Source organism: Somniosus microcephalus, chromosome 26, assembly GCF_052327205.1.
Source record: "Somniosus microcephalus isolate GS21.2 chromosome 26, FLI_Smic_1.0, whole genome shotgun sequence".
NCBI classification, from domain to species: domain Eukaryota; kingdom Metazoa; phylum Chordata; class Chondrichthyes; order Squaliformes; family Somniosidae; genus Somniosus; species Somniosus microcephalus.
The window spans coordinates 788,477-816,059 of NC_141012.1; the positions used below are offsets into that span (position 1 = coordinate 788,477).

Here is a 27,583-nt window from a genome sequence, read left to right on the forward strand (position 1 = left end):
GGGGCGGGGAATGTGGTCGCAGTGACGGGGCGGGGAATGTGGTCGCTGCGACGGGGCGGGGAATGTGGTCGCTGCGACGGGGCGGGGAATGTGGTCGCTGCGACGGGGCGGGGAATGTGGTCGCTGCGACGGGGCGGGGAATGTGGTCGCTGCGACGGGGCGGGGAATGTGGTCGCAGTGACGGGGCGGGGAATGTGGTCGCTGCGACGGGGCGGGGAATGTGGTCGCTGCGACGGGGCGCGGAATGTGGTGTGACGGGGAATGCGGTCGCAGTGACGGGGCGGGGAATGCGGTCGCAGTGACGGGGCGGGGAATGCGGCCGCTGCGGCGGGGAATGCGGCCGCAGGGGCGGGGAATGCGGCCGCTGCGGCGGGGCGGGGAATGTGGTCGCAGAGACGGGACGCGGAATGTGGTCGCAGTGACGGGGCGGGGAATGTGGTCGCAGGGACGGGGCGCGGAATGTGGTCGCAGTGACGGGGCGGGGAATGTGGTCGCAGTGACGGGGCGCGGAATGTGGTCGCAGTGACGGGGCGCGGAATGTGGTCGCAGAGACGGGGCGCGGAATGTGGTCGCAGAGACGGGGCGCGGAATGTGGTCGCAGAGACGGGGCGGGGAATGTGGTCGCAGTGACGGGGTGGGGAATGTGGTCGCAGTGACGGGGCGGGGAATGTGGTCGCAGAGACGGGGCGCGGAATGTGGTCGCAGTGACGGGGCGGGGAATGTGGTCGCAGGGACGGGGCGCGGAATGTGGTCGCAGTGACGGGGCGGGGAATGTGGTCGCAGGGACGGGGCGCGGAATGTGGTCGCAGTGACGGGGCGCGGAATGTGGTCGCAGTGACGGGGCGGGGAATGTGGTCGCAGTGACGGGGCGGGGAATGTGGTCGCAGGGACGGGGCGCGGAATGTGGTCGCAGTGACGGGGCGCGGAATGTGGTCGCAGAGACGGGGCGCGGAATGTGGTCGCAGTGACGGGGCGCGGAATGTGGTCGCAGTGACGGGGCGGGGAATGTGGTCGCAGTGACGGGGCGGGGAATGTGGTCGCAGGGACGGGGCGCGGAATGTGGTCGCAGGGACGGGGCGCGGAATGTGGTCGCAGGGACGGGGCGCGGAATGTGGTCGCAGGGACGGGGCGCGGAATGTGGTCGCAGGGACGGGGCGCGGAATGTGGTCGCAGGGACGGGGCGCGGAATGTGGTCGCAGAGACGGGGCGCGAGCGCAGTGCGAATCAGACACTCACCCGCTGGCTCTTGCGATGCTGCTGACTCCACGACCTGCTGACTGTAAAATTCCAACTCCACCTCCTGAAATCACAATCAGAGAATGGGTTCAGAAACGATTATTGACCTGAGTCAGGTTATTGGGTGCAGCCCTTTTCCTCCGTGCTTCCCCCTCCCATCGAGACTCTGCATTATCGGTCAGGTCACAGACCTGTTCCGCGACCAGTTACCATTTGGGACAATGGGATTTAGCCACTTGAGCCTGTTTCGCCATTCAATGAGATCATGGCTGATCTGCAACCTAACTCCATATACTCGCCTTTGCCCCATATCCCTTATTATCTTTGGTTAACTAAAATCTATCAATCTCAGATTTAAAATTAACAATTGATCCAGCATCAACATCTGTAACAGTAAGCAGAGTGCACTGACATTCTTCGCAATTTCCCTCTCTCCTTACGGAAATTGTCTTAACCCACACTCCCTCACACAGCGGCACTCCATTTGTGGGGAAATTGCAGACAAACATTATCTAGGCTCAGTCTGTGACCCCATGTGCTGCCCAGCACCAATCGTAACCCCTTCACCTACAATTCCCAATTTCAAGCAGACAGTTTCCATTCTATTCCCAGGAAATATCAGAATCTGCATTCTGTCACTTTAATGACTCGAGTGAAACAGAACGCCTGGATTTAAGGAATGCAGCGAGATGAAAGCGGCAGAGCCTCTGTGCTCCAGCTGACCACAATCAGATTTTATTTCACTCTGACCCTGAAGATGGAAAGCCCAAGTCTACGGGGACACTGGCACCTCAGTAGCTCCGACTGCCAGTTAACACAGCAGATTCCCAGCAGCTAACAGCCAAATGGATTAATGCATAGTATATACAGCACAGAAAGAGGCCATTCGGCCCAACTGGTCCAAGCCGGTGTTTATGCTTATACTTCATCTCACCATATCACCATATCCTTCTATTTCTTTCTCCCTCATGTGCTTATCCAGCTTCCCCTTAAATATAGAAACATAGAAGATAGGAGCAGGAGTAGGCCATTCGGCCCCTCGAGCCTGCTCCGCCATTCAATGAGATCATGGCTGATCATCCAAATTCAGTACCCTGTCCCTGCTTTCTCCCCATATCCCTTGATCCCTTTAGCCTTAAGAAATATATCCAACTCCTTCTTGAATATATTTAATGAATTGGCCTCTACTGCCTTCTGTGGTAGAGAATTCCACAGGTTCACCACTCTCTGGGTGAAGAAATTCCTCCTCATTTCTGTCCTAAATGGCTTACCCCTTATCCTTACACTGTGACCTCTGGTTCTGGACTCCCCGACCTTCGGGAACATCCTTCCTGCATCAAGTCTGTCTAGTCCTGTTAGAATTTTATAAGTTTCAATGAGATCCCCTCTCATTCTTCTAAACTCCAGCGAGTATAAGCCCAATCGACCCAATCTCTCCTCATACGTCATTCCTGCCATCCCAGGTATCAGCCTGGTGAATCTTCGCTGCACTCCCTCCATGGCAAGAACATCCTTCCTCAGATAAGGCGACCAAAACTGCACACAATACTCAAGATGCAGTCTCACCAAGGCCCTGTACAACTGCAGCAAGACATCCTTGTTCCTGTACTCAAACCCTCTCGCTACAAAGGCCAACATACCATTTGCCTTCTTAACCGCCTGCTGCACCTGCATGCTTACCTTCAGCGACTGGTGCACAAGGACACCCAGGTCTCATTGCACTTCCCCTTCTCCCAATCTATTGCCATTCAGATAATAATCTACCTTCCTGTTTTTGACACCAAAGTGGATAACCTCGCATTTATCCACATTATATTGCATCTGCCATGCTTCTGCCCAATCACCCAATCATACTGGAGTTTCTCAGCATCCTCCTCACAGCACACACGCCTACCCAGCTTTGTGTCGTCTGCAAACTTGGAGATATTACATCTAGTTCCCTTGTCTAGATCATTTATATTGTGAATAGCTGGGGTCCAAGGACCGATCCCTGCGGTGACCCCACTAGTCACTGCCTGCCACTCAGAAAAAGACCCGTTTATTCCAACTCTTTGCTCTCTGTCTGCCAACCAGTTCTTTATCCAAGTCAATACCTTGCCCCCAATCCCATGTGCTTTAACTTTACACGCTAATCTCTTATGCGGGACATTATCGAAAGCCTTTTGGAAGTCCAAATACACCACATCCACTGGTTCTCCCATATCTATTTTACCAGTTACATTCTCAAAATATTCCAGTGGATTAGTCAAGCACGATTTACCTTTTGTAAATCCATGTTGACTTTGTCCGATCCTGTCACTGTTTTCCAAGTGCTCTGCTATTACATCTTTTATAATGGACTCTAGCATTTTCCCCACTACCGATGTCAGGCTTACCGGTCTGTAATTCCCCGTTTTCTCTCTACCACCTTTTTTGAATAGTGGGGTAACATTCGCTACCCTCTAATCCATGGGTACTGTTCCAGGTTCTATCGAATGTTGAAAGATGACCAGCAATGCATCTACTATTTCTAGGGCCACTTCCTTAAGTACCCTAGGATGTAGATTATCAGGCCCTGGGGATTTATCGGCCTTCAATCCCGTCAATTTCCCTAACACCATTTCCCTACAAATACTGATTTCTTTCAGTTCCTCCCTCTCATTAGACCCTATGTCCCCCAACATCTCTGGGAGGTTATTTGTGTCCTGATTTGTGAAGACAGAACCAAAGTATGTATTTAATTGGTCTTCCATTTCTTTGTTCCCCATTATAAATTCCCCTGATATTGACTGCAAGGGACCTACGCTTGACTTCACCAATCTTTTTCTCTTCACATATCTATAAAAGCTTTTACAGTCAGTTTTTATGTTCCCTCTATATAAATGCATCTCTACTATTTGCCTCAACCACTCCATGTGGTTTTATATTGAGTTTGAGAGTGATTTAGTTAAATCTGAAACTAGGGTCTTAAATCTGAACAAAGCAAACTACAGTACATAGGTATGCGGGGTGAGTTGGCTAAGGTAGGTTGGGAAACTAGATTAAAAAAGATGACAGTAGATAAGCAATGGCAAAAATTAAAAAATTAGCTCATAATTCACAACAAATATACATTCCTTTAAGGAATAAAACCCCACAGAATTAGTAGCCAACTGTGGCTAACAAGAGAAGGTGATGATAGTATTAGATTAAAGGAGGCGGCTTAGGATTGTGAGGATTTTAGAATTCAGTAAAGGATGACCAAGAAATTGATAGAGAGAAGAGAGAATATAAGAGTAAACTAGCAAGAGACATAAAAACAGATTGTAAAAGCTTCTATAGGTATGTAAAAAGGAAGAGAGTGGCAAAAGTACACGTGGGTCCCTTACAGGCAGAGACAGGAGAAATTATAATGTGGAATAAAGAAATAGTGGATGCATTGGTTTTGATCTTCCAGAATTCCCTAGGTTCTAACAGTCCCTGTGGATTGGAAGGTAGCAAATGCAACCCCACTATTCAAGAAAGGAGGAAGAGAGAAAACAGGGAACTATAGATCAGTTAGCCTGACATCAGTAGTAGGGAAAATGCTAGAATCTATTATTAGGGACGTGGTAACAGGGCACTTAGAAAATATGATTGGGCAGAGTCAACACGGATTTATGAAAGGGAAATTGTGCTTGACAAATCGGTTAGAGTTTTTTGAGGTTGTAACCAATAGGGTAGCTAAGGGGGAACCAGTGGATGTAGTGTATTCGGATTTTCAAATGATGGTGGAGAAAGGTTATGGGATTGGTGGTAATATATTAGCATGGATTGAGGATTGGTTAACAGACAGAAAACAGAAAGTAGGAATAAACAGGTCATTTTCAGGTTGGTTGGCTGTAACTAGCGGGGTACCGCAAGGATCAGTGCTTGGGCCTCAGCAATTTACAATCTATAACAATGACTTAGATGAGGGGACAGAGTGTAATGTATCCAAGTTTGCTGACGATACAAAGTTCAGTGGGAAAGTAAGCTGTGAGGAGGATGCAAAGTGGCTGCAGAGAGATATAGGCAGGTCGACTGAGTGGGAAAGAACATGACAGATGGAATATAATGTAGAGAAATGTGAAGTTATCCACTTTAGTAGGAAAAATAGGAAAGCAGAATATTTTTTTAAATGGTGAGAGACTGGGAAATGTCGGTATTCAGAGGGACCTGGGTGTCCTTGTACACGAATCACATGCAGATACAGCAAGCAATTAGGAAAGCAATTTTTTTTTAAATTATTCGTTCATGGGATGTGGGCATCGCTGGCAAGGCCAGCATTTATCACCCATCCCTAGTTGCCCTTGAGAAGGTGGTGGTGAGCCGCCTTCTTGACCCGCTGCAGTCCGTGTGGTGAAGGTACTCCCACAGTGCTGTTCATAGTCATAGAGTCATAGAGTCATACAGCACAGATAGAGGCCCTTCGGCCCATCGTGTCCGCGCCGCCCATCAAGCCCTGTCTGATCTAATCCCATATTCCAGCATTTGGTCCGTAGCCTTGTATGCTATGGCATTTCAAGTGCTCATCCAAATGCTTCTTAAATGTTGTGAGGGTTCCTGCCTCCACAACCCTTTCAGGCAGTGAGTTCCAGACTCCAACCACCCTCTGGGTGAAAAAGTTCTTTCTCAAATCCCCTCTAAACCTCCCGCCCTTTACCTTGAATCTATGCCCCCTAGTTATTGACCCCTCTACTAAGGGAAAAAGCTCCTCAGCATCCATCCTATCTATGCCCCTCATAATTTTGTACACCTCAATCATGTCCCCCCTCAGCCTCCTCTGCTCCAAGGAAAACAAACCCAATCTGCCCAGTCTCTCTTCATAGCTGAAGCGCTCCAGCCCCGGTAACATCCTGGTGAACCTCCTCTGCACCCTCTCCAACGCGATCACATCCTTCCTGTAGTGTGGCGGCCAGAACTGCACACAGTATTCCAGCTGTGGCCTAACCAGTGTTTTATACAGTTCCATCATAACCTCCTTGCTCTCATATTCAATGCCTCGGCTAATGAAGGCAAGTATCCCATATGCCTTTTTTACCACCTTATCCACCTGTTCCGCCGCCTTCAGGGATCTGTGTACTTGCACACCCAGATCCCTCTGACCCTCCGTCTTGCCTAGGGTCTTACCATTCATTGTGTATTCCCTTGCCTTGTTAGTCCCCCCCAAAGTGCATCACCTCGCACTTTTCCGGGTTAAATTCCATTTGCCACGGTTCCGCCCATCTGACCAACCCATCTATATCGTCCTGCAGACTGAGGCTACCCTCCTCGCTATTTACCACCCTACCAATTTTTGTATCATCCGCGAACTTACTGATCATACCTTTTACATTCATATCCAAGTCATTAATGTAGACCACAAACAGCAAGGGACCCAGCACCGATCCCTGTGGTACCCCACTGGCCACAGGCTTCCAGTCACAAAAACAACCTTCGACCATCACCCTCTGCCTTCTGTCACTAAGCCAGTTTTGTATCCAATGTGCCAAGGCACCCTGGATTCCATGGGCTCTTACCTTCTTGACCAGTCTCCTGTGCGGGACTTTATCGAAGGCCTTACTGAAATCCATATAAAGCACATCCACTGCGTTACCCTCATCCACACACCTAGTCACCCCCTCAAAAAATTCAATCAAATTAGTCAGACATGATCTTCCCTTGACAAAGCCATGTTGACTATCCCTGATTAATCCTTGCCTCTCCAAGTGGAGACAAATTTTGTCCCTCAGAATTTTTTCCAATAATTTTCCTACCACTGATGTTAGGCTCACTGGCCTGTAGTTCCCTGGTTTTTCCCTACTTCCCTTCTTGAATAATGGTACTACATTAGCGGTTCTCCAGTCCTCTGGCACATCCCCTGTGGCCAGAGAGGTCCTGAATATATGTGTTAGAGCCCCCGCAATCTCTTCTTTTGCCTCACACAGCAGCCTGGGATACATTTCATCCGGGCCTGGGGATTTATCCATTTTTAGGCCAGCTAAAACCGCCAATACCTCCTTCCCTCTCGATGTGAATATGTTCGAGCATATCACAGTCCCCCCGCCCTATTTCTATGTCTACATCGTCCTTCTCCATAGTGAAAACAGATGCAAAAAATTCATTTAGAACCCCTCCTACATCTTCCGGCTCCACACACAGATTGCCACTTTTGTCCCTAATGGGCCCTATTTTTTCCCTAGTTATCCTCTTACCCTTAATATACTTATAAAACATCTTAGGATTTTCCTTTATTTTGCTCGCCAGTGTTATTTCATGGCCCCTCCTTGATCTCCTAATTTCTTTTTTAATTATCCCCCTGCACTTTTTGTACTCCTCTAGGGCTTCCTCCGTCTTTAGCCTTTTGTATCTGCCAAAAGCCCTCCTTTTTTTCCTAATCCATTCTCGTATATCCCCTGACATCCAAGGTTCCCTGTGGTTTTTGGAACCACCATTGACCTTTACGGGAACATGTTGCCATTGTATGATCCCAATCTCCCTTCTGAAAGCCTCCCATTGCTCTGATGCGGATTTTCCTACAAGTAGCTGATCCCAGTCCATTTTGGCCCGATCCTGCCTTATCCTATTAAAATCGGCCTTCCCCCAATTTAGAACCTTTATTTCCGGCCCATCCCTGTCCTTTTCCATGACCACCTTAAATCTTACCATATTATGGTCACTGTCACCAAAGTGCTCACCTACTAGCACTTTTTCCACTTGGCCGGCCACATTTCCTAGAATTAGGTCCAGTACCGCCCCCTCTCTTGTAGGACTTTCTACATGCTGGCTCAAAAAGCTCTCCTGGATGCACTTTAAGAATTCTACACCCTCTGAGCCTTTCACACTCTGACTATCCCAGTTAATATTGGGGAAGTTGAAATCCCCCATTATTATTACCCTATTATTTGCACATTCCTCTGAGATTTGCCTACATATCTGTTCCTCTATCTCCCCCTGACTGTTTGGAGGCCTATAGTACACTCCCAGCAAAGTGCTTGCCCCCTTTTTGTTTTTAAGCTCCACCCATATGGCCTCATTAGAGGAACCTGCTAATATATCATCCCTCCTTACTGCAGTAATTGACTCCTTAATTAATATTGCGACACCCCCTCCTCTTATACCTCCCCCTCTGTCTCGCCTGAAGATTCTGTACCCCGGAATATTGAGCTGCCAGTCTTGCCCCTCCCTCAACCATGTCTCCGTGATAGCAACAATATCATACTCCCATGTGTTTATCAACACCTTCAGTTCATCCACCTTACTTGCAAGACTCCTTGCATTAAAATAGATGCCATCCAGCCTTGCCCTTATATATTTGCCCTGTCTACCAAGCTGACTTGTTTTTTTCTCTATAATTGGCAACACATCACCCCCTATTTCAGCTCCCCTCTGTATCCCATCCCCCTGCCAAGTTAGTTTAAACCCCCCCCAACAGTGCTAGCAAACCTCCCCGCAAGGATATTTGTCCCGCTCTGGTTCAGGTGCAACCCGTCCGACTTGTACAAGTCCCACCTTTCCCAGAAGCAGGCCCAGTGATCCAGGAAAGTAAAACCCTCCCCCCTACACCAACTCTTTAGCCACGCATTCATCTGCTCTATCCTCCCATTCCTATACTCACTAGCACGTGGCACTGGGAGTAATCCAGAGATTACAACCTTTGAGGTCCTGCTCTTTAATCTGTTACCTAGCTCCCTAAATTCTTGATGCAGGACCTCATCCCCCTTCCTACCTGTTAGGGAGGGAGTTCCAGGATTTTGACCCAGCGACGATGAAGGATCGGTGATATATTTCTAAGTCAGAATGGTGTGTGACTTGGAGGGGAACTTGGAGGTGCTGGTGTTCCCATGCGTCTGCTGCCCTTGTCCTTCTCGGTGGAAGAGGTCGCGGGTTCAGGAGGTGCTGCTGAAGAAGCCTTGGCGAGTTGCTGCAGTGCATCTTGTAGATGGTACACACTGCAGCCATGGTACGCCGGTGGTGGAGGGACTGAATGTTTAAGGTGGTGGATGGGGTGCTTTGTCCTGAATGGTGTCGAGCTTCTTGAGTATTGTTGGAGCTGCACTCATCCAGGCAAGTGGAGAGTATTCCATCACACTCCTTACTTGTGCCTTGTAGATGGTGAAAAGGCTTTGGGGTTGGCCTTTATTACAAGAGGATTTGAGTATAAGATTAAAGCCATCTTACTGCAATTAGATAGGGCCTTGGTGAGACCACACCTGGAGTACTGTGTGCCTTAGAGGGAGTGCAACGAAGGTTCACCAGACTGATTCCTGGGATGAGGGGATTGTCCTATGAGGAGAGATTGAGTAGACTAGGCCTATATTCCCTAGAGTTTAGAAGAATGTGAGTTGATCTCATTGAAACATACAAAATGCTTAAAGGGCTTGACAGGGTAGATGCAGGGAGGATGTTTCCCCTGGCTGGGGAGTCTAGAACCAGGGGTCACAGTCTCAGAATAATGGGTTAGCCATTTAGAACTGAGATGAGGAGAAATGTCTTCACTCAAAGGGTTGTGAATCTTTGGAATTCTCTACCCCAGAGGGCTGTGGATGCTCAGTCGTTGAGTATATTCAAGACAGAGGTCGATAGATTTTTGGATACTAAAGGAACCAAGAGATAGGGGGATAGCGCAGGAAAGTGGAGTTGAGATGAAACATCAGTCATGATCTTATTAAATGGTGGAGCATGCTCGAAGGGCCAAATGGCCGACTCCTGCTCCTATTTCTCACGTTCTTACGGTAGTGAGTTCCACATTCTCATCACTCTCCGAATAAAGAAGTTTCTCCTGAATTCCATATTGGATTTATTAGTGACTATCTTATATTTATGACCCCTAATTCAGGAGGGAAACATCTTCTCTACGTCTAACCTATCGAACACTTTCATCATTTTGAAGACCTCTATCAGGTCACCCCTCGATCTTTTTTTTTAGAAAAAAAGAGAAAAGAATCGAAGAAGCCCAACAAAAGGAAAGCCTCAGTTACAGATTGAAACCAGAGCTCTCGCCACCTGCAGCTTTCAACCAGAAACCCACTCTGGGCATCTGATTCAGGGCCCCTCCCGCAGTCTATAATGACTCCACTCCCGTTCCTCTTAATGCTAGTTTATAAACACACAAGAACATTTGTGCACATAATCACGAACTACAGAAACACTGGCCCATTCCCAGAGTCACACAGACAGTGAGAAAATCCACCAGCCCCATCACAGGAGTTAGAACCCAGCTGTACGATGGGGTGTAACAGTGTCCTGCCGAGGGTCAGGTGGAACTGGGCGGACTCTATGCTGATTGGGTAGATCTCCAGTCAGTGCCTTACCTTCAGATGTTTCAGATCAGCCTCAATGCTGTGAATGAATTGGAGGATTTGGTTCCGCACCTCCAATGAAGGAAGTAGCTGTTTGATTTCTGTCTCTGGCTCCTCTGCATTACACGGACCAATCGCACCACAGTTCTCCCTCGCCTCTGTTCTTTGAGCGGTACAATCCACAGAACATTCAGACGGAAGCGTAGACATGTCAGTTTCATCAGTGGAGCTCCCCTCTATCTGCGGAAATCCGTCCAGGGTTAGGTAATTTCCTGTCAAAATGAACAAAGACTTTAATAAAGGGCAGCAATAGCTCTGAGGATCTCAGGTTGAAGAATCCCTGTTAAAGTGCAGGATAGACCCAGGAGCCCCGCTTTATAACCATGTAAATCGATAGTTTATGGTAAGCTATGTAACTTTCTGCAATCTCACTGGAATCACCCAGACAATCCAACCAATGGGCTGGTGGTGTAGAAACACTGCTCACAAAATCATTAGTCTTACGGCCATCTCAAAGAACAACATTTTGAAATTCAGAACTGGGATCCTCCTCCCCTCCTGAACAACATGGGGAACAAAATTCCTGTCGGGATCAGCACAGCTCCACCGAGAATGGACACTAGTTGCAGGAGGCGGACATGCCTGTAACTAACCTGATGCATGTGCTTGTGACTTTGCCCCCTCGTCTCTGTTTGGGCATGGACTGTTCTCTTGTGACCGATGTTCATCTGCATGATCTTCTGGGGCATCATAGAACCTTTCTCCGCCATCATCCGCTGCTGAGTCTGGGCCGTGCTCTTCAGTTGCGGTACGTTCAGTGTGACCTGTCTCCAGTGTGTGTTGACGGGAAAGTTTAGTCCTTTCACTCACACTTGTTTCAGCCTCTGTCTCTTCCAGTGTCCCATTGGTGAACTCTAGCTGATGCTGCAGAGCCTTGTTGGGTGCCTCACCATGACAACACACTGCATAGTCCGGCGCCAGAAGACTGTCCTCCTCTGGAAGGTGCTGAATTGAGACTCCATCACTGACGTCATCTTCTGAATTCAGCATGTGAAGGGACAACAGTTGCTTCAAGGAATGAACTATGGAGAGGGAGAGAATTATAAAGAATTACATAGAATATACAGCCCAGAAACAGGCCATTCGGCCCAACCAGTCTATGATGGCGTTTAGGCTCCACTCAAGCTTCCTCCCATCCTTCCTCGTCTAACTCTAGCAGCATATCCTTCTAGTTCCTTCTCCCCCCATGTGCTTTATCTAGCCTCCCCTTAAATGCATCGATGCTATTCACCTCAACCACTCCCTGTGGTAACGAGTTCCACATTCTCACCATGTTGAACGCTGCTGTCAATCAAATATAGAAACATAGAAGATAGGAGCAGGAGTAGGCCATTCGGCCCCTCGAGCCTGCTCCGCCATTCAATGCGATCATGGCTGATCATCCAAGTTCAGTACCCGGTACCTTCTTTCTCCCCATATCCCTTGATCCCTTTAGCCTTAAGAAATATATCCAACTCCTTCTTGAATATATTTAATGAATTGGCCTCTACTGCCTTCTGTGGTAGAGAATTCCACAGGTTCACCACTCTCTGGGTGAAGAAATTCCTCCTCATTTCTGTCCTAAAAGGCTTACCCCTTATCCTTAGACTGTGACCCCTGGTTCTGGATTCCCCAACCATCGGGAACATCCTCCCTGCATCTAGTCTGTCCAGTCCTGCCAGAATTTTATAAGTTTCAATGAGATCCCCTCTCATTCTTCTAAACTCCAGCGAGTACAAGCCGAATCAACCCAATCTCTCCTCATACGTCATTCCTGCCATCCCAGGTATCAGCCTGGTGAATCTTCGCTGAACTCCTTCCATGGCAAGAATATCCTTCCTCAGATAAGGCGACCAAAACTGCACACAATACTCAAGATGTGGTCTCACCAAGGCCCTGTACAACTGTAGCAAGTCATCCTTGTTCCTGTACTCAAACCCTCTCGCTACGAAGGCCAACATACCATTCCTTCTTAACCGCCTGCTGCACCTGCATGCTTACCTTCAGCGACTGGTGCACAAGGACACCCAGGTCTCGTTGCACTTCCCCTTCTCCCAACCTATTGCCATTCAGATAATAATCTGCCTTCCTGTTTTTGACACCAAAGTGGATAACCTCACATTTATCCACGTTATATTGCATCTGCCATGCTTCTGCCCAATCACCCAACCTGTCCAAATCATCCTGTAGTTTCTTGGCATCCTCCTCACAGCACACACGTCCACCCAGCTTTGTGTCATCTGCAAATTTGGAGATATTACATCTAGTTCCCTTGTCTAGATCATTAATATATATTGTGAATAGCTGGGGTCCAAGGACCGATCCCTGCGGTACCCCACTAGTCACTGCCTGCCACTTGGAAAAAGACCCGTTTACTCCAACTCTTTGCTTTCTATCTGCCAACCAGTTCTCTATCCAAGTCAATACCTTGCCCCCAATCCCATGTGCCTTAACTTTACACGCTAATCTCTTATGTGGGACCTTATCAAAAGCCTTCTGAAAGTCCAAATACACCACATCCACTGGTTTTCCCTTATCTATTTTACTAGTTACATCCTCAAAAAATTCCAGTGGATTAGTCAAGCACGATTTACCTTTTGTAAATCCATGTTGACTTTGTCCGATCCTGTCACTGCTTTCCAAGTGCTCTGCTATTACATCTTTTATAATGGATTCTAGCATTTTCCCCACTACCGATGTCAGGCTTACCGGTCTGTAATTCCCCGTTTTCTCTCTACCACCTTTTTTGAATAGTGGGGTAACATCAGCTACCCTCCAATCCATGGGTACTGTTCCAGATTCCATCGAATGTTGGAAGATGATCAGCAATGCATCTACTATTTCTAGGGCCACTTCCTTAAGTACCCTAGGATGCTTAAGTACCCTACGCCAGGAATCTTACATTAGTCAGGAGACATTTTCAAATGCAAGAATTATTTACCGTTAGATCTTTGCCAGCTCAATACTCGGCAGCTACACAGTCAAGTATTCAATCCCTGAACTGGAGATTTTAAGTTTAAAGCCAAGCCCCTGGCTGTAGACATGCAGGGAGTGGGATCCACACCTGGCAGGCAATGCAATGGACACAAACTTATCGTACACAGCTGCATTTCAGCAAATGGTCCAAACCTGCCCCAGTCCCTCTCCACCCTATCCCCATTCAGGTGAGGATCTCGTTACACAGGAGAATGTGTAATTGAGAGTCGGCTGAGGGCAAAGCTCCCTGAAAGCACCGGTCACTGAAGAACAGGCCGCACACCAGCAAACATGAATAAAGCTGCCTGTATCTTCCAGCACTGCTGGGGCTCAGATTCGGTCCCCAGTGGCACACAGCCACCTCCCTTCTTCACACATCCCACTATGATGTGTGTTGTTTACTTACGGTTTATTAGTGCAGCCTCGGCTCGTGAACAGGAGAGTGATGAGACTGAAGCCTGCCCCTGGCTCGAATAGTGCAGCTCAGTGTTTCTGTAGGGGGGCCGCCCTGCAGCCGATCTTCGGAGACTATTGTACTCCCGTGTGTGCCTGGCTTGCTCGTCTGTCTCCTGCACGGAGAGGATTGCACTAGGTTTCTGCTTGTTTGATGTCGAGAGATTCACAATCAGTGTGTCATCAGTCACAGCCGCCATCTCCTTACCTGTAACACAGATCAGCAGTTACTCAGACCGCTCAAAGTGGGATGTACATTTTCCTGCTTTATCCTGTGCTTGTCTTCCCCATGCGAGTTTGTCTCCAGTAAATGCCCGTGTGCACAAACACACATGGCCAGGTATCTGCCACACCCAGTCACAATTTAGGGTATTTGGGTGAGCTGTCCCATTGTGCATCAGTCTCACCCACACTTCCCGGTGAGGAGACCTCCCCTCTATCATCACAAGCCGCTGCGCTGTGCACTTTTCTATCCCTGCACACACCTTGTATTTTTTAAACAATCCTAGCTCACTAGTGCCTCTTCACATTATTTCCCCCCAAGACAGTCTAGAAGCCTGATCAAGTCCCAAGTTAACTAACCAGATTTATTTACAGAAATTAAACTACATACAGAACAGAATTATATACAATGACAGCAGTAAATGGCCTGACCGTTAAAATTACACCACTTGCTTGGTATTCCTTTCAAGATTCAGCCCGTGTCTCCCAGTCCCTCTCCACACCAGTCTCAAATGTTCCTTCAACCTTTGACATGCATGAACTCCGTGGAGAATTCGAGGCAGACAGAAGATACCACACTGAGTATCAGCATCTTTCCAGGTGGAAGGACCCACAGCAGAAAGCAGCTCAGACCTCCCACACATGGCCTTCCTCCTTCAATCCAAAGACAGACGCCACCATCTGAGACCACACTCTCTGAGCAAGGCACAAGACTTCCCATTTCTCCAGAGCTCAATGTATTTATTTATATTAATAGATAAAATTAGTTCAGTCTAATTACCTCTGCACAGTGAAAGTATCATGGGGTTTAACACAAACACTTCTAAACACCTGTGTACTGATTCACATATAACATACCTATAAACACCTGTTTACTGATTCACATACAACATCTCACCAACACATTGATCTTTGATGTATTTTGGTACCTTGTGTTGACTCGTTGCTGCCCAACTTTCTTCCTGGGACTTTGCCTGATCCACTTTGCTGGATTGTGCTCAGATTCTCCTCATCCTCTTGCTCACTCCTGTGGTAAATATTAAATTCATTAGGGAGCAATCCCACCGACTTGGTACAGTGATAGTCCCATTTTTAAAAGATGGTCTCCCAGGATTCCCAGACTTGTGTATAATTGGAATGTTAGTGCACTTATTACTAAAATCAACAACTTGCATTTACATAGCGCCTTTAACGCAGAAAAGTATCCCGGACAGTTCATACAGGCATAATCAGGAAAAAGAGAGATACCAAGAATGGTGTCAAAAGCTTGCTCAAAGAGGTGGGTATTAAGGAGGGGCTTAAAGGAGGAGAGGGAGGCAGAGGGGCTTAGGGAGGGAGTTCCAGATCGTGGCGGCTAGGCGGTTGAAGGCACAGCCGCCAATGGTGGGGTGAAGAGAGGGGAAGAGGCACAAAAGGCCATAATTGGAGGAAAGAGAGTTCTGGGGTGTGAGGGTTGGTGGGCTAGATGAGGTTCCAGAGATAGAGAAGGGGAGGCCATGATTCCTCAGAGCGGAGATGGTTCCATTCTGCTCTGACTGGCAGCATCCACTGAATTGCGGAGATTAGCTTTTGACACATCATGGAGTGCCTTGCACCATTGCAGAGTCACAGAATCACCCAACTATTCCTTGTTACACTCTATGCAGTTTGACCAATGTGCCAAACCCCATTCTGAATTGCAGAAAGGCCACTGGCCTTTGTTACAGCAATTTGAACAAAGCTCGGTCTCCATAAAAGTGACTGGTGATACTGGAGTGCTTCTGCCCCACACATTCTTCCTGTCCCCAGCACCAGTTAGGCAATAACTACACTGTGCAATATTAATGGTCTATGCCTATTGTGCTAATGCATTTACCATATTTTAAATTAATTCCATTTACTCTTTGAAAAGTTAGCATTCAGCAACCTAACTCGATGCGGGAGAAATACTTACTCAGTAACTGCTGGCTCGGGGACCACGTGGTGAATCGGTGCTTTCACTGATCCCGATGTCTGTGTGATTAAATACTGCCACCTGTAAACAGGAAAAGATCAGTCACCAAAATGATTTTAAAATCCCACCGCAAATCACCAACCTAAAATTATTGACTAACAGCGCAGGAGGCCATTCATCCCATCGTGTCTGTGCTGGCTCTCTGATGGAGCTAGGCAGATAGCTCTATATCCTTTTCACTTTTTCCAAATATTTATCCACTTCCCTTTTAAAAACTGTTGGGGATTCTGTTCCCAACGATTGTGATGATTTGAAAGTCTCTAGCCATTTATTCACAGTAAGGACTTGTGGGTGAGAATATGTTAAGTTGTGTTTCTAGCAAAAGGGAATAGCTTCCCAAGAAAGCCCAAAGCAACCCTCAAAAAACATGTCCACACTTAAAAGCAGGCCCATTCTCTTCCTCCTTTCAAAGTTTTACCATTTACTGTACGTTTCCCTTTGCTTGTTCTGCCTCTACCTCACATTTCTCTGCATTTCATCTGCTGACCAGCCGATGCCCTCCTCAAGTCACTTACCGTCCTCTTCACAGTTACCCACAAGTGAAACCACCTCGCGGGTAAATACTCTGACCACTGCGGTACGAAGCCACAGAGAGCTGGTTGCAGGTTCCATCGCCAGACTGATCTCAGTCTGGAAGCAGTTTGGGACTTGCAACTGACATCAGTGTCTCAGGCTAGGGCGGGGAAACATCAGATTTGGTCCCAGTTTCTTGTGCTGAAAAGTGGGCAACTCAAGGGCAGGATAGGGTTTGGCTGTGATGCCCCCATTGGTCAAAAAGCCTGCCAATACTCTCACACATGAAGAATGGGCATTTGGGAGTGAATGGCAGTAGTAGAACCCAGCAAGTGCCTTCAGGGGCCCTGCCATAGGAACAGGAGTAGGCCATTCAGCCCCTCGAGCCTGCTCCACCATTCAATGAGATCATGGCTGATCTGCAACCTAACTCCATATACCCACCTTTGGCCCATATCCCTTAATACCTTTGGTTGAAAGAAAGCTATCAATCTCCGATTTGAAATTAACAATTGACCTAGCACCAATTGCTGTTTGTGGAAGAGAGTTCCAAACTTCTACCACCCTTTGTGTGTAGAAGTGTTTCCTAATTTCACTCCTGAAAGGTCTGGCTCTAATTTTCAGACTATGTCCCCTAGTCCTAGAATCCCCAACCAGCAGAAATAGTTTCTCTCTATCTACCCTATCTGTTCACCTTAATATCTTGAAAACTTCAATCAGATCATTCCTTAACCTTCTAAATTCTAGGGAATACAACCCTAATTTGTGTAATCTCTCCTCGTAACTTAACCCTTGAAGTCCGGGTATCATTCTGTAAACCTATGTTGCACTCCCTCCAAGGACAATCTATCCTTCCTGAGGTGTGGTGCCCAGAACTGCTACAGGTGTGGTCTAACTAGGGTTTTGTACAGCTGCAGCATAACTTCTACCCCCTTGTACTCTAGTCCTCTAGATATAAAGGCCAGCATCCCATTAGCCTTTTTGATTATTTTCTGTACCTGTTCATGATATTTTAATGATCTGTGTACCTGGACCCCCCAAGTCTCTTTGGACCTCCACTGTTTTTAGCTTTTCACCATTTAGGAAGTACCCTGTTCTATCCTTTTTAGGTCCAAAGTGGATGACCTCACATTTGCCACAGTTTTGCCCATTCACTCAATCTGTCGCTATCCCTTTGTAATTTTATGCTTCCATCTACACTGCCTACAATGCTGCCTATCTTTGTGTCACCAGTTGCTCGTAATGAGCCACCCCTTTCCACTGGCTGGGGACCTTCGCTCACATGGTGGCCACTTTCACCAGTACCCACTTGAAATGACTCTGTCACCCCCGACTCGGAGTTGATGCCCAATATTACACTAGTTTCTACAAAGGTCAAGCTTTGCACATGCTCGGGAATGCACTGTGCGTGCCAAATTTAGATCTGAATTTTAATTTTTATACAAGTGCAAGATCTCAAAGCACTCTGCTTCAATCCTGTAAACATCAGTGGCAAGAGATGCTCACAGCATTCCAGTCCTTCCATAGAAATGACAGCACAGAAGGAGGCCATTTCACCCCCTGTTCCTGTGTCAATGCTATCTGAAGCAGTTTAGTCTAACTCCATTTCCCTACCTTCTCCTTGTATCCTTTTGTATTCTTCCGGTTAGAAAACCTGTCCAATTTCCTTTAAAACAATGCTCCCGTTTCCATCTCAGAAGCCACGTTTGGTAAAGTATTTCAAATTCTTTGAACAATTCTTCAAACTTCTTCCTTCATTCTTCTGGTGATAACCAAGTGGTAACCCCTAGTTACTGAATCACCAACCAGTACCAACCAATCTTTCACTATTTACCCACTTATCATCTTTCATCATTTTGAAGACATCACTTAGAGTCCCCTTAATTTGCTGTGTTTCAGTAAAATAGCACTCAACGTTTATAAACCCAACCTCTCGCTGCTCCTTTATTCCAGTGAATCTTTGCTTAGCCTTTCATTCCTACAATACCCTTGCCAAAATAGGGTGCCCAGAACTTCATGCAATACTTAAAACTGTGGCCTAGCCAGGGTCCTGTATAAATTCTACATCACTTCCTTGCTTTTACATTCAGGGTAGAAATCCCAGAATCCTATTTTCCTTTTGTGGCCTTTTCTACATGAACTTTGATCTGTGTGTCAAGAATCTTACAGTCAGGAGATACATCCTTTCACTTTTCTTTTCGCTATATGTACTACCTCACATTTCTCTGCATTTCACTGCATCTGCTCCTATCTGCCTACTCCACAAATCTGTCTATTGTTAAAAGCCCTTCAGCACTAGAGAAAACATTAAATCCCACAATCTCAAGTTTCCAACCATGTTACGTGGGCTTACGTTTTCCGTTCAGAGATGGTCTGGGCCACCAGTTCGTAGATCTGTGCCCCATCAGTCGAGGTTGAGATGACGAAGAAAGCTTTGTTATCTGTAATGGATAGGTTCCAATGGTCAGTCAACATACAGGAACATAAAACATTTCTCACTTTGCAGTTTCCAATTCTTGTTACCAGAATCCGAAGCGCTCACTCCAGGGGAGGGAGAGGCTACTGGCCGCTGAAGACATCTACATAGGAACAGGAGGAGGCCATTCAGCCCATCGAGAATTCAATTAGATCATGGCTGATCTGTATCTTAACTCCATCTACCCGCCTCGGTTCCGTGTCGCTCAATACCCTTACCCAACAAAAATCCATCAATCTGTTTTGACATTTTGAATTGACCCACAGCCTCAATGGCATTTTTTTTTTTGGGGGGGGGTGGGGGCGGGGGAAAGAGAGAGAAGCAGGGGAGAGAGTTCCAGATTTCCACTACCCTTTGTGTGAAGAAGTGCTTCCTGACATCACCCTTGAACAGCCTGGCTCTAATTTTAAGGTTCTGCCCCCTTGCCCTGGACTTTCCCACCAGAGGAAATAGTTTCTCTCGATCTACCCGATCAACTCCTTCAATCATCAATTACATCATCCCTTAATCTTCTAAACTCAAGGAAATATGAGCATAGTCTCGGCAACCTAGCCTCTTAATTTAACCAATAGCAAACTACTGCGGATGCTGGAAATCCGAACTGAAGTTCTGAAGAAGGGTTTCAACCAGAAACGTTAACTCGGTTTCTCGCTCCATGGATGCTGCCTGGCCTGCTGAGTGTTTCCAGCGTTTTCTGTTGTGTCTCTTAATTTAACCGTTTCATCGGGGAAAGCAGATAGTCTGAACAGTTACTCTCGACAGTACATCGGGGAAAGCAGAGAGTCTGAACAGTTACTCTCGACAGTACATCGGGGAAAGCAGAGAGTCTGAACAGTTACTCCCGACAGTACATCGGGGAAAGCAGATAGTCTGAACAGTTACTCTCGACAGTACATCGGGGAAAGCAGATAGTCTGAACAGTTACACTCGACAGTACATCGGGGAAAGCAGATAGTCTGAACAGTTACTCTCGACAGTACATCTGGGAAAGCAGAGAGTCTGAACAGTTACTCTCGACAGTACATCGGGGAAAGCAGATAGTCTGAACAGTTACTCTCGACAGTACATCGGGGAAAGCAGAGAGTCTGAACAGTTACTCTCGACAGTACATCGGGGAAAGCAGAGAGTCTGAACAGTTACTCTCGACAGTACATCGGGGAAAGCAGATAGTCTGAACAGTTACTCTCGACAGTACATCTGGGAAAGCAGATAGTCTGAACAGTTACTCTCGACAGTACATCTGGGAAAGCAGATAGTCTGAACAGTTAATCTCGACAGTACATCTGGGAAAGCAGAGAGTCTGAACAGTTACTCTCGACAGTACATCGGGGAAAGCAGAGAGTCTGAACAGTTACTCTCGACAGTACATCGGGGAAAGCAGAGAGTCTGAACAGTTACTCTCGACAGTACATCTGGGAAAGCAGATAGTCTGAACAGTTACTCTCGACAGTACATCGGGGAAAGCAGATAGTCTGAACAGTTACTCCCGACAGTACATCGGGGAAAGCAGATAGTCTGAACAGTTACTCTCGACAGTACATCGGGTAAAGCAGATAGTCTGAACAGTTACTCTCGACAGTACATCGGGGAAAGCAGAGAGTCTGAACAGTTACTCTCGACAGTACATCGGGGAAAGCAGATAGTCTGAACAGTTACTCTCGACAGTACATCGGGGAAAGCAGATAGTCTGAACAGTTACTCTCGACAGTACATCGGGGAAAGCAGATAGTCTGAACAGTTACTCTCGACAGTACATCTGGGAAAGCAGAGAGTCTGAACAGTTACTCTCGACAGTACATCGGGGAAAGCAGAGAGTCTGAACAGTTACTCTCGACAGTACATCGGGGAAAGCAGAGAGTCTGAACAGTTACTCTCGACAGTACATCGGGGAAAGCAGAGAGTCTGAACAGTTACTCTCGACAGTACATAGGGGAAAGCAGATAGTCTGAACAGTTACTCTCGACAGTACATCGGGGAAAGCAGAGAGTCTGAACAGTTACTCTCGACAGTACATCGGGGAAAGCAGATAGTCTGAACAGTTACTCTCGACAGTACATCTGCGAAAGCAGATAGTCTGAACAGTTACTCTCGACAGTACATCGGGGAAAGCAGAGAGTCTGAACAGTTACTCTCGACAGTACATCTGGGAAAGCAGAGAGTCTGAACAGTTACTCTCGACAGTACATCTGGGAAAGCAGATAGTCTGAACAGTTACTCTCGACAGTGCATCGGGGAAAGCAGAGAGTCTGAACAGTTACTCTCGACAGTACATCGGGGAAAGCAGAGAGTCTGAACAGTTACTCTCGACAGCACATCTGGGAAAGCAGAGAGTCTGAACAGTTACTCTCGACAGTACATCGGGGAAAGCAGATAGTCTGAACAGTTACTCTCGACAGTACATCTGGGAAAGCAGAGAGTCTGAACAGTTACTCCCGACAGTACATCGGGGAAAGCAGAGAGTCTGAACAGTTACTCTCGACAGTACATCGGGGAAAGCAGAGAGTCTGAACAGTTACTCTCGACAGTACATCGGGGAAAGCAGAGAGTCTGAACAGTTACTCTCGACAGTACATCGGGGAAAGCAGAGAGTCTGAACAGTTACTCTCGACAGTACATCTGGGAAAGCAGATAGTCTGAACAGTTACTCTCGACAGTACATCGGGGAAAGCAGATAGTCTGAACAGTTACTCCCGACAGTACATCGGGGAAAGCAGATAGTCTGAACAGTTACTCTCGACAGTACATCGGGTAAAGCAGATAGTCTGAACAGTTACTCTCGACAGTACATCGGGGAAAGCAGAGAGTCTGAACAGTTACTCTCGACAGTACATCGGGGAAAGCAGATAGTCTGAACAGTTACTCTCGACAGTACATCTGCGAAAGCAGATAGTCTGAACAGTTACTCTCGACAGTACATCGGGGAAAGCAGAGAGTCTGAACAGTTACTCTCGACAGTACATCTGGGAAAGCAGAGAGTCTGAACAGTTACTCTCGACAGTACATCTGGGAAAGCAGATAGTCTGAACAGTTACTCTCGACAGTGCATCGGGGAAAGCAGAGAGTCTGAACAGTTACTCTCGACAGTACATCGGGGAAAGCAGAGAGTCTGAACAGTTACTCTCGACAGTACATCGGGGAAAGCAGAGAGTCTGAACAGTTACTCTCGGCAGTACATCGGGGAAAGCAGATAGTCTGAACAGTTACTCTCGACAGTACATCGGGGAAAGCAGAGAGTCTGAACAGTTACTCTCGACAGTACATCGGGGAAAGCAGATAGTCTGAACAGTTACTCTCGACAGTACATCGGGGAAAGCAGAGAGTCTGAACAGTTACTCTCGACAGCACATCTGGGAAAGCAGAGAGTCTGAACAGTTACTCTCGACAGTACATCTGGGAAAGCAGAGAGTCTGAACAGTTACTCTCGACAGTACATCGGGGAAAGCAGATAGTCTGAACAGTTACTCTCGACAGTACATCTGGGAAAGCAGAGAGTCTGAACAGTTACTCCCGACAGTACATCGGGGAAAGCAGAGAGTCTGAACAGTTACTCTCGACAGTACATCGGGGAAAGCAGAGAGTCTGAACAGTTACTCTCGACAGTACATCGGGGAAAGCAGAGAGTCTGAACAGTTACTCTCGACAGTACATCGGGGAAAGCAGAGAGTCTGAACAGTTACTCTCGACAGTACATCTGGGAAAGCACAGAGTCTGAACAGATACTCTCGACAGTACATCTGGGAAAGCAGATAGTCTGAACAGTTACTCTCGACAGTACATCGGGGAAAGCAGAGAGTCTGAACAGTTACTCTCGACAGTACATCGGGGAAAGCACAGAGTCTGAACAGTTACTCTCGACAGTACATCGGGGAAAGCAGAGAGTCTGAACAGTTACTCTCGACAGTACATCGGGGAAAGCAGATAGTCTGAACAGTTACTCTCGACAGTACATCGGGGAAAGCAGAGAGTCTGAACAGTTACTCTCGACAGTACATCGGGGAAAGCAGAGAGTCTGAACAGTTACTCTCGACAGTACATCTGGGAAAGCAGAGAGTCTGAACAGTTACTCTCGACAGTACATCGGGGAAAGCAGATAGTCTGAACAGTTACTCTCGACAGTACATCTGGGAAAGCAGAGAGTCTGAACAGTTACTCTCGACAGTACATCTGGGAAAGCAGAGAGTCTGAACAGTTACTCTCGACAGTACATCGGGGAAAGCAGAGAGTCTGAACAGTTACTCTCGACAGCACATCTGGGAAAGCAGAGAGTCTGAACAGTTACTCTCGACAGCACATCTGGGAAAGCAGAGAGTCTGAACAGTTACTCTCGACAGTACATCTGGGAAAGCAGAGAGTCTGAACAGTTCCTCTCGACAGTACATCGGGGAAAGCAGAGAGTCTGAACAGTTACTCTCGACAGTACATCTGGGAAAGCAGAGAGTCTGAACAGTTACTCTCGACAGTACATCGGGGAAAGCAGAGAGTCTGAACAGTTACTCCCGACAGTACATCGGGGAAAGCAGATAGTCTGAACAGTTACTCTCGACAGTACATCGGGGAAAGCAGAGAGTCTGAACAGTTACTCTCGACAGTACATCGGGGAAAGCAGATATTCTGAACAGTTACTCCCGACAGTACATCGGGGAAAGCAGATAGTCTGAACAGTTACTCTCGACAGTACATCGGGGAAAGCAGAGAGTCTGAACAGTTACTCTCGACAGTACATCTGGGAAAGCAGAGAGTCTGAACAGTTACTCTCGACAGTACATCGGGGAAAGCAGAGAGTCTGAACAGTTACTCTCGACAGTACATCTGGGAAAGCAGATAGTCTGAACAGTTACTCTCGACAGTACATCTGGGAAAGCAGAGAGTCTGAACAGTTGCTCTCGACAGTACATCGGGGAAAGCAGATTATCTGAACAGTTACTCCCGACAGTACATCGGGGAAAGCAGATAGTCTGAACAGTTACTCTCGACAGTACATCGGGGAAAGCAGATAGTCTGAACAGTTACTCTCGACAGTACATCTGGGAAAGCAGAGAGTCTGAACAGTTACTCTCGACAGTACATCTGGGAAAGCAGATAGTCTGAACAGTTACACTCGACAGTACATCGGGGAAAGCAGATAGTCTGAACAGTTACTCTCGACAGTACATCGGGGAAAGCAGAGAGTCTGAACAGTTACTCTCGACAGTACATCGGGGAAAGCAGAGAGTCTGAACAGTTACTCTCGACAGTACATCTGGGAAAGCGCAGAGTCTGAACAGTTACACCCGACAGTACATCGGGGAAAGCAGAGAGTCTGAACAGTTACTCTCGACAGTACATCGGGGAAAGGAGATAGTCTGAACAGTTACTCTCGACAGTACATCGGGGAAAGCAGAGAGTCTGAACAGTTACTCTCGACAGTGCATCGGGGAAAGCAGATAGTCTGAACAGTTACTCTCGACAGTACATCGGGAAAGCAGATAGTCTGAACAGTTACTCTCGACAGTGCATCGGGGAAAGCAGATAGTCTGAACAGTTACTCCCGACAGTACATCGGGGAAAGCAGAGAGTCTGAACAGTTACTCTCGACAGTACATCGGGGAAAGCAGAGAGTCTGAACAGTTACTCTCGACAGTACATCGGGGAAAGCAGAGAGTCTGAACAGTTACTCTCGACAGTACATCGGGGAAAGCAGAGAGTCTGAACAGTTACTCTCGACAGTACATCTGGGAAAGCAGAGAGTCTGAACAGTTACTCTCGACAGTACATCGGGGAAAGCAGATAGTCTGAACAGTTACTCTCGACAGTACATCGGGGAAAGCAGAGAGTCAGAACAGTTACTCTCGACAGTACATCGGGGAAAGCAGATAGTCTGAACAGTTACTCTCGACAGTACATTGGGGAAAGCAGATAGTCTGAACAGTTACTCTCGACAGTACATCGGGGAAAGCAGAGAGTCTGAACAGTTACTCCCGACAGTACATCGGGGAAAGCAGAGAGTCTGAACAGTTACTCTCGACAGTACATCGGGGAAAGCAGATAGTCTGAACAGTTACTCTCGACAGTACATCGGAGCGAAGCAGAGAGTCTGAACAGTTACTCTCGACAGTACATCGGGGAAAGCAGATAGTCTGAACAGTTACTCTCGACAGTACATCTGGGAAAGCAGAGAGTCTGAACAGTTACTCTCGACAGTACATCAGGGAAAGCAGAGAGTCTGAACAGTTACTCTCGACAGTACATCGGGGAAAGCAGAGAGTCTGAACAGTTACTCTCGACAGTACATCGGGGAAAGCAGAGAGTCTGAACAGTTACTCTCGACAGTACATCGGGGAAAGCAGATAGTCTGAACAGTTACTCTCGACAGTACATCGGGGAAAACAGATAGTCTGAACAGTTACTCTCGACAGTACATCTGGGAAAGCAGAGAGTCTGAACAGTTACTCTCGACAGTACTTCGGGGAAAGCAGACAGTCTGAACAGTTACTCTCGACAGTACATCTGGGAAAGCAGAGAGTCTGAACAGTTACTCTCGACAGTACATCGGGGAAAGCAGAGAGTCTGAACAGTTACTCTCGACAGTACATCGGGGAAAGCAGATCGTCTGAACAGTTACTCTCGACAGTACATCTGGGAAAGCAGAGAGTCTGAACAGTTACTCTCGACAGTACATCGGGGAAAGCAGATAGTCTGAACAGTTACTCTCGACAGTACATCGGGAAAGCAGATAGTCTGAACAGTTACTCTCGACAGTACATCTGGGAAAGCAGAGAGTCTGAACAGTTACTCTCGACAGTACATCGGGGAAAGCAGATAGTCTGAACAGTTACTCTCGACAGTACATCGGGGAAAGCAGTTAGTCTGAACAGTTACTCCCGACAGTACATCGGGGAAAGCAGAGAGTCTGAACAGTTACTCTCGACAGTACATCTGGGAAAGCAGATAGTCTGAACAGTTACTCTCGACAGTACATCGGGGAAAGCAGAGAGTCTGAACAGTTACTCTCGACAGTACATCTGGGAAAGCAGAGAGTCTGAACAGTTACTCTCGACAGTACATCGGGGAAAGCAGAGAGTCTGAACAGTTACTCTCGACAGTACATCGGAGAAAGCAGAGAGTCTGAACAGTTACTCTCGACAGTACATCTGGGAAAGCAGAGAGTCTGAACAGTTACTCTCGACAGTACATCGGGGAAAGCAGACAGTCTGAACAGTTACTCTCGACAGTACATCTGGGAAAGCAGAGAGTCTGAACAGTTACTCTCGACAGTACATCGGGGAAAGCAGAGAGTCTGAACAGTTACTCTCGACAGTACATCGGGGAAAGCAGATAGTCTGAACAGTTACTCTCGACAGTACATCTGGGAAAGCAGAGAGTCTGAACAGTTACTCTCGACAGTACATCGGGGAAAGCAGATAGTCTGAACAGTTACTCTCGACAGTACATCGGGGAAAGCAGATAGTCTGAACAGTTACTCTCGACAGTACATCTGGGAAAGCAGAGAGTCTGAACAGTTACTCTCGACAGTACATCGGGGAAAGCAGAGAGTCTGAACAGTTACTCTCGACAGTACATCGGGGAAAGCAGATAGTCTGAACAGTTACTCCCGACAGTACATCGGGGAAAGCAGAGAGTCTGAACAGTTACTCTCGACAGTACATCGGGGAAAGCAGAGAGTCTGAACAGTTACTCTCGACAGTACATCGGGGAAAGCAGAGAGTCTGAACAGTTACTCCCGACAGTACATCGGGGAAAGCAGATAGTCTGAACAGTTACTCTCGACAGTACATCGGGGAAAGCAGATAGTCTGAACAGTTACTCTCGACAGCACATCGGGGAAAGCAGAGAGTCTGAACAGTTACTCTCGACAGTACATCGGGGAAAGCAGATAGTCTGAACAGTTACTCTCGACAGTACATCAGGGAAAGCAGAGAGTCTGAACAGTTACTCTCGACAGTACATCGGGGAAAGCAGATAGTCTGAACAGTTACTCTCGACAGTACATCGGGGAAAGCAGATAGTCTGAACAGTTACTCTCGACAGTACATCGGGGAAAGCAGAGAGTCTGAACAGTTACTCTCGACAGTACATCGGGGAAAGCAGAGAGTCTGAACAGTTACTCTCGACAGTACATCTGGGAAAGCAGATAGTCTGAACAGTTACTCTCGACAGTACATCGGGGAAAGCAGAGAGTCTGAACAGTTACTCCCGACAGTACATCTGGGAAAGCAGAGAGTCTGAACAGTTACTCTCGACAGTACATCGGGGAAAGCAGAGAGTCTGAACAGTTACTCTCGACAGTACATCGGGGAAAGCAGATAGTCTGAACAGTTACTCTCGACAGTACATCGGGGAAAGCAGATAGTCTGAACAGTTACTCTCGACAGTACATCGGGAAAGCAGATAGTCTGAACAGTTACTCCCGACAGT

At 47.2% G+C, this 27,583-nt stretch overlaps 1 protein-coding gene across 12 annotated transcripts in view; it reads right to left on the minus strand.

Moving 5' to 3' along the window:
• The window catches only part of LOC147100184 (rho guanine nucleotide exchange factor 12-like), a 278,585-nt gene that overhangs the window by 22,484 nt on the left and 228,518 nt on the right, over nucleotides 1-27,583 (minus strand). For all 12 annotated transcript variants that reach the window (XR_015073688.1, XM_085967602.1, XM_085967601.1 and 9 more), the window contains 7 exons: nucleotides 19,046-19,133; nucleotides 16,120-16,200; nucleotides 15,116-15,213; nucleotides 13,918-14,172; nucleotides 11,150-11,578; nucleotides 10,509-10,768; nucleotides 1,237-1,300 (listed from right to left, as the gene is read on the minus strand). Coding sequence is in view for 11 of the 12 variants with exons in the window: in XM_085967602.1 (XP_085823728.1) it covers nucleotides 1,237-1,300; nucleotides 10,509-10,768; nucleotides 11,150-11,578; nucleotides 13,918-14,172; nucleotides 15,116-15,213; nucleotides 16,120-16,200; nucleotides 19,046-19,133 (1,275 nt within the window). In the remaining variant the exon portion in view is untranslated. The remainder of the gene's footprint in view (nucleotides 1-1,236; nucleotides 1,301-10,508; nucleotides 10,769-11,149; nucleotides 11,579-13,917; nucleotides 14,173-15,115; nucleotides 15,214-16,119; nucleotides 16,201-19,045; nucleotides 19,134-27,583) is intronic.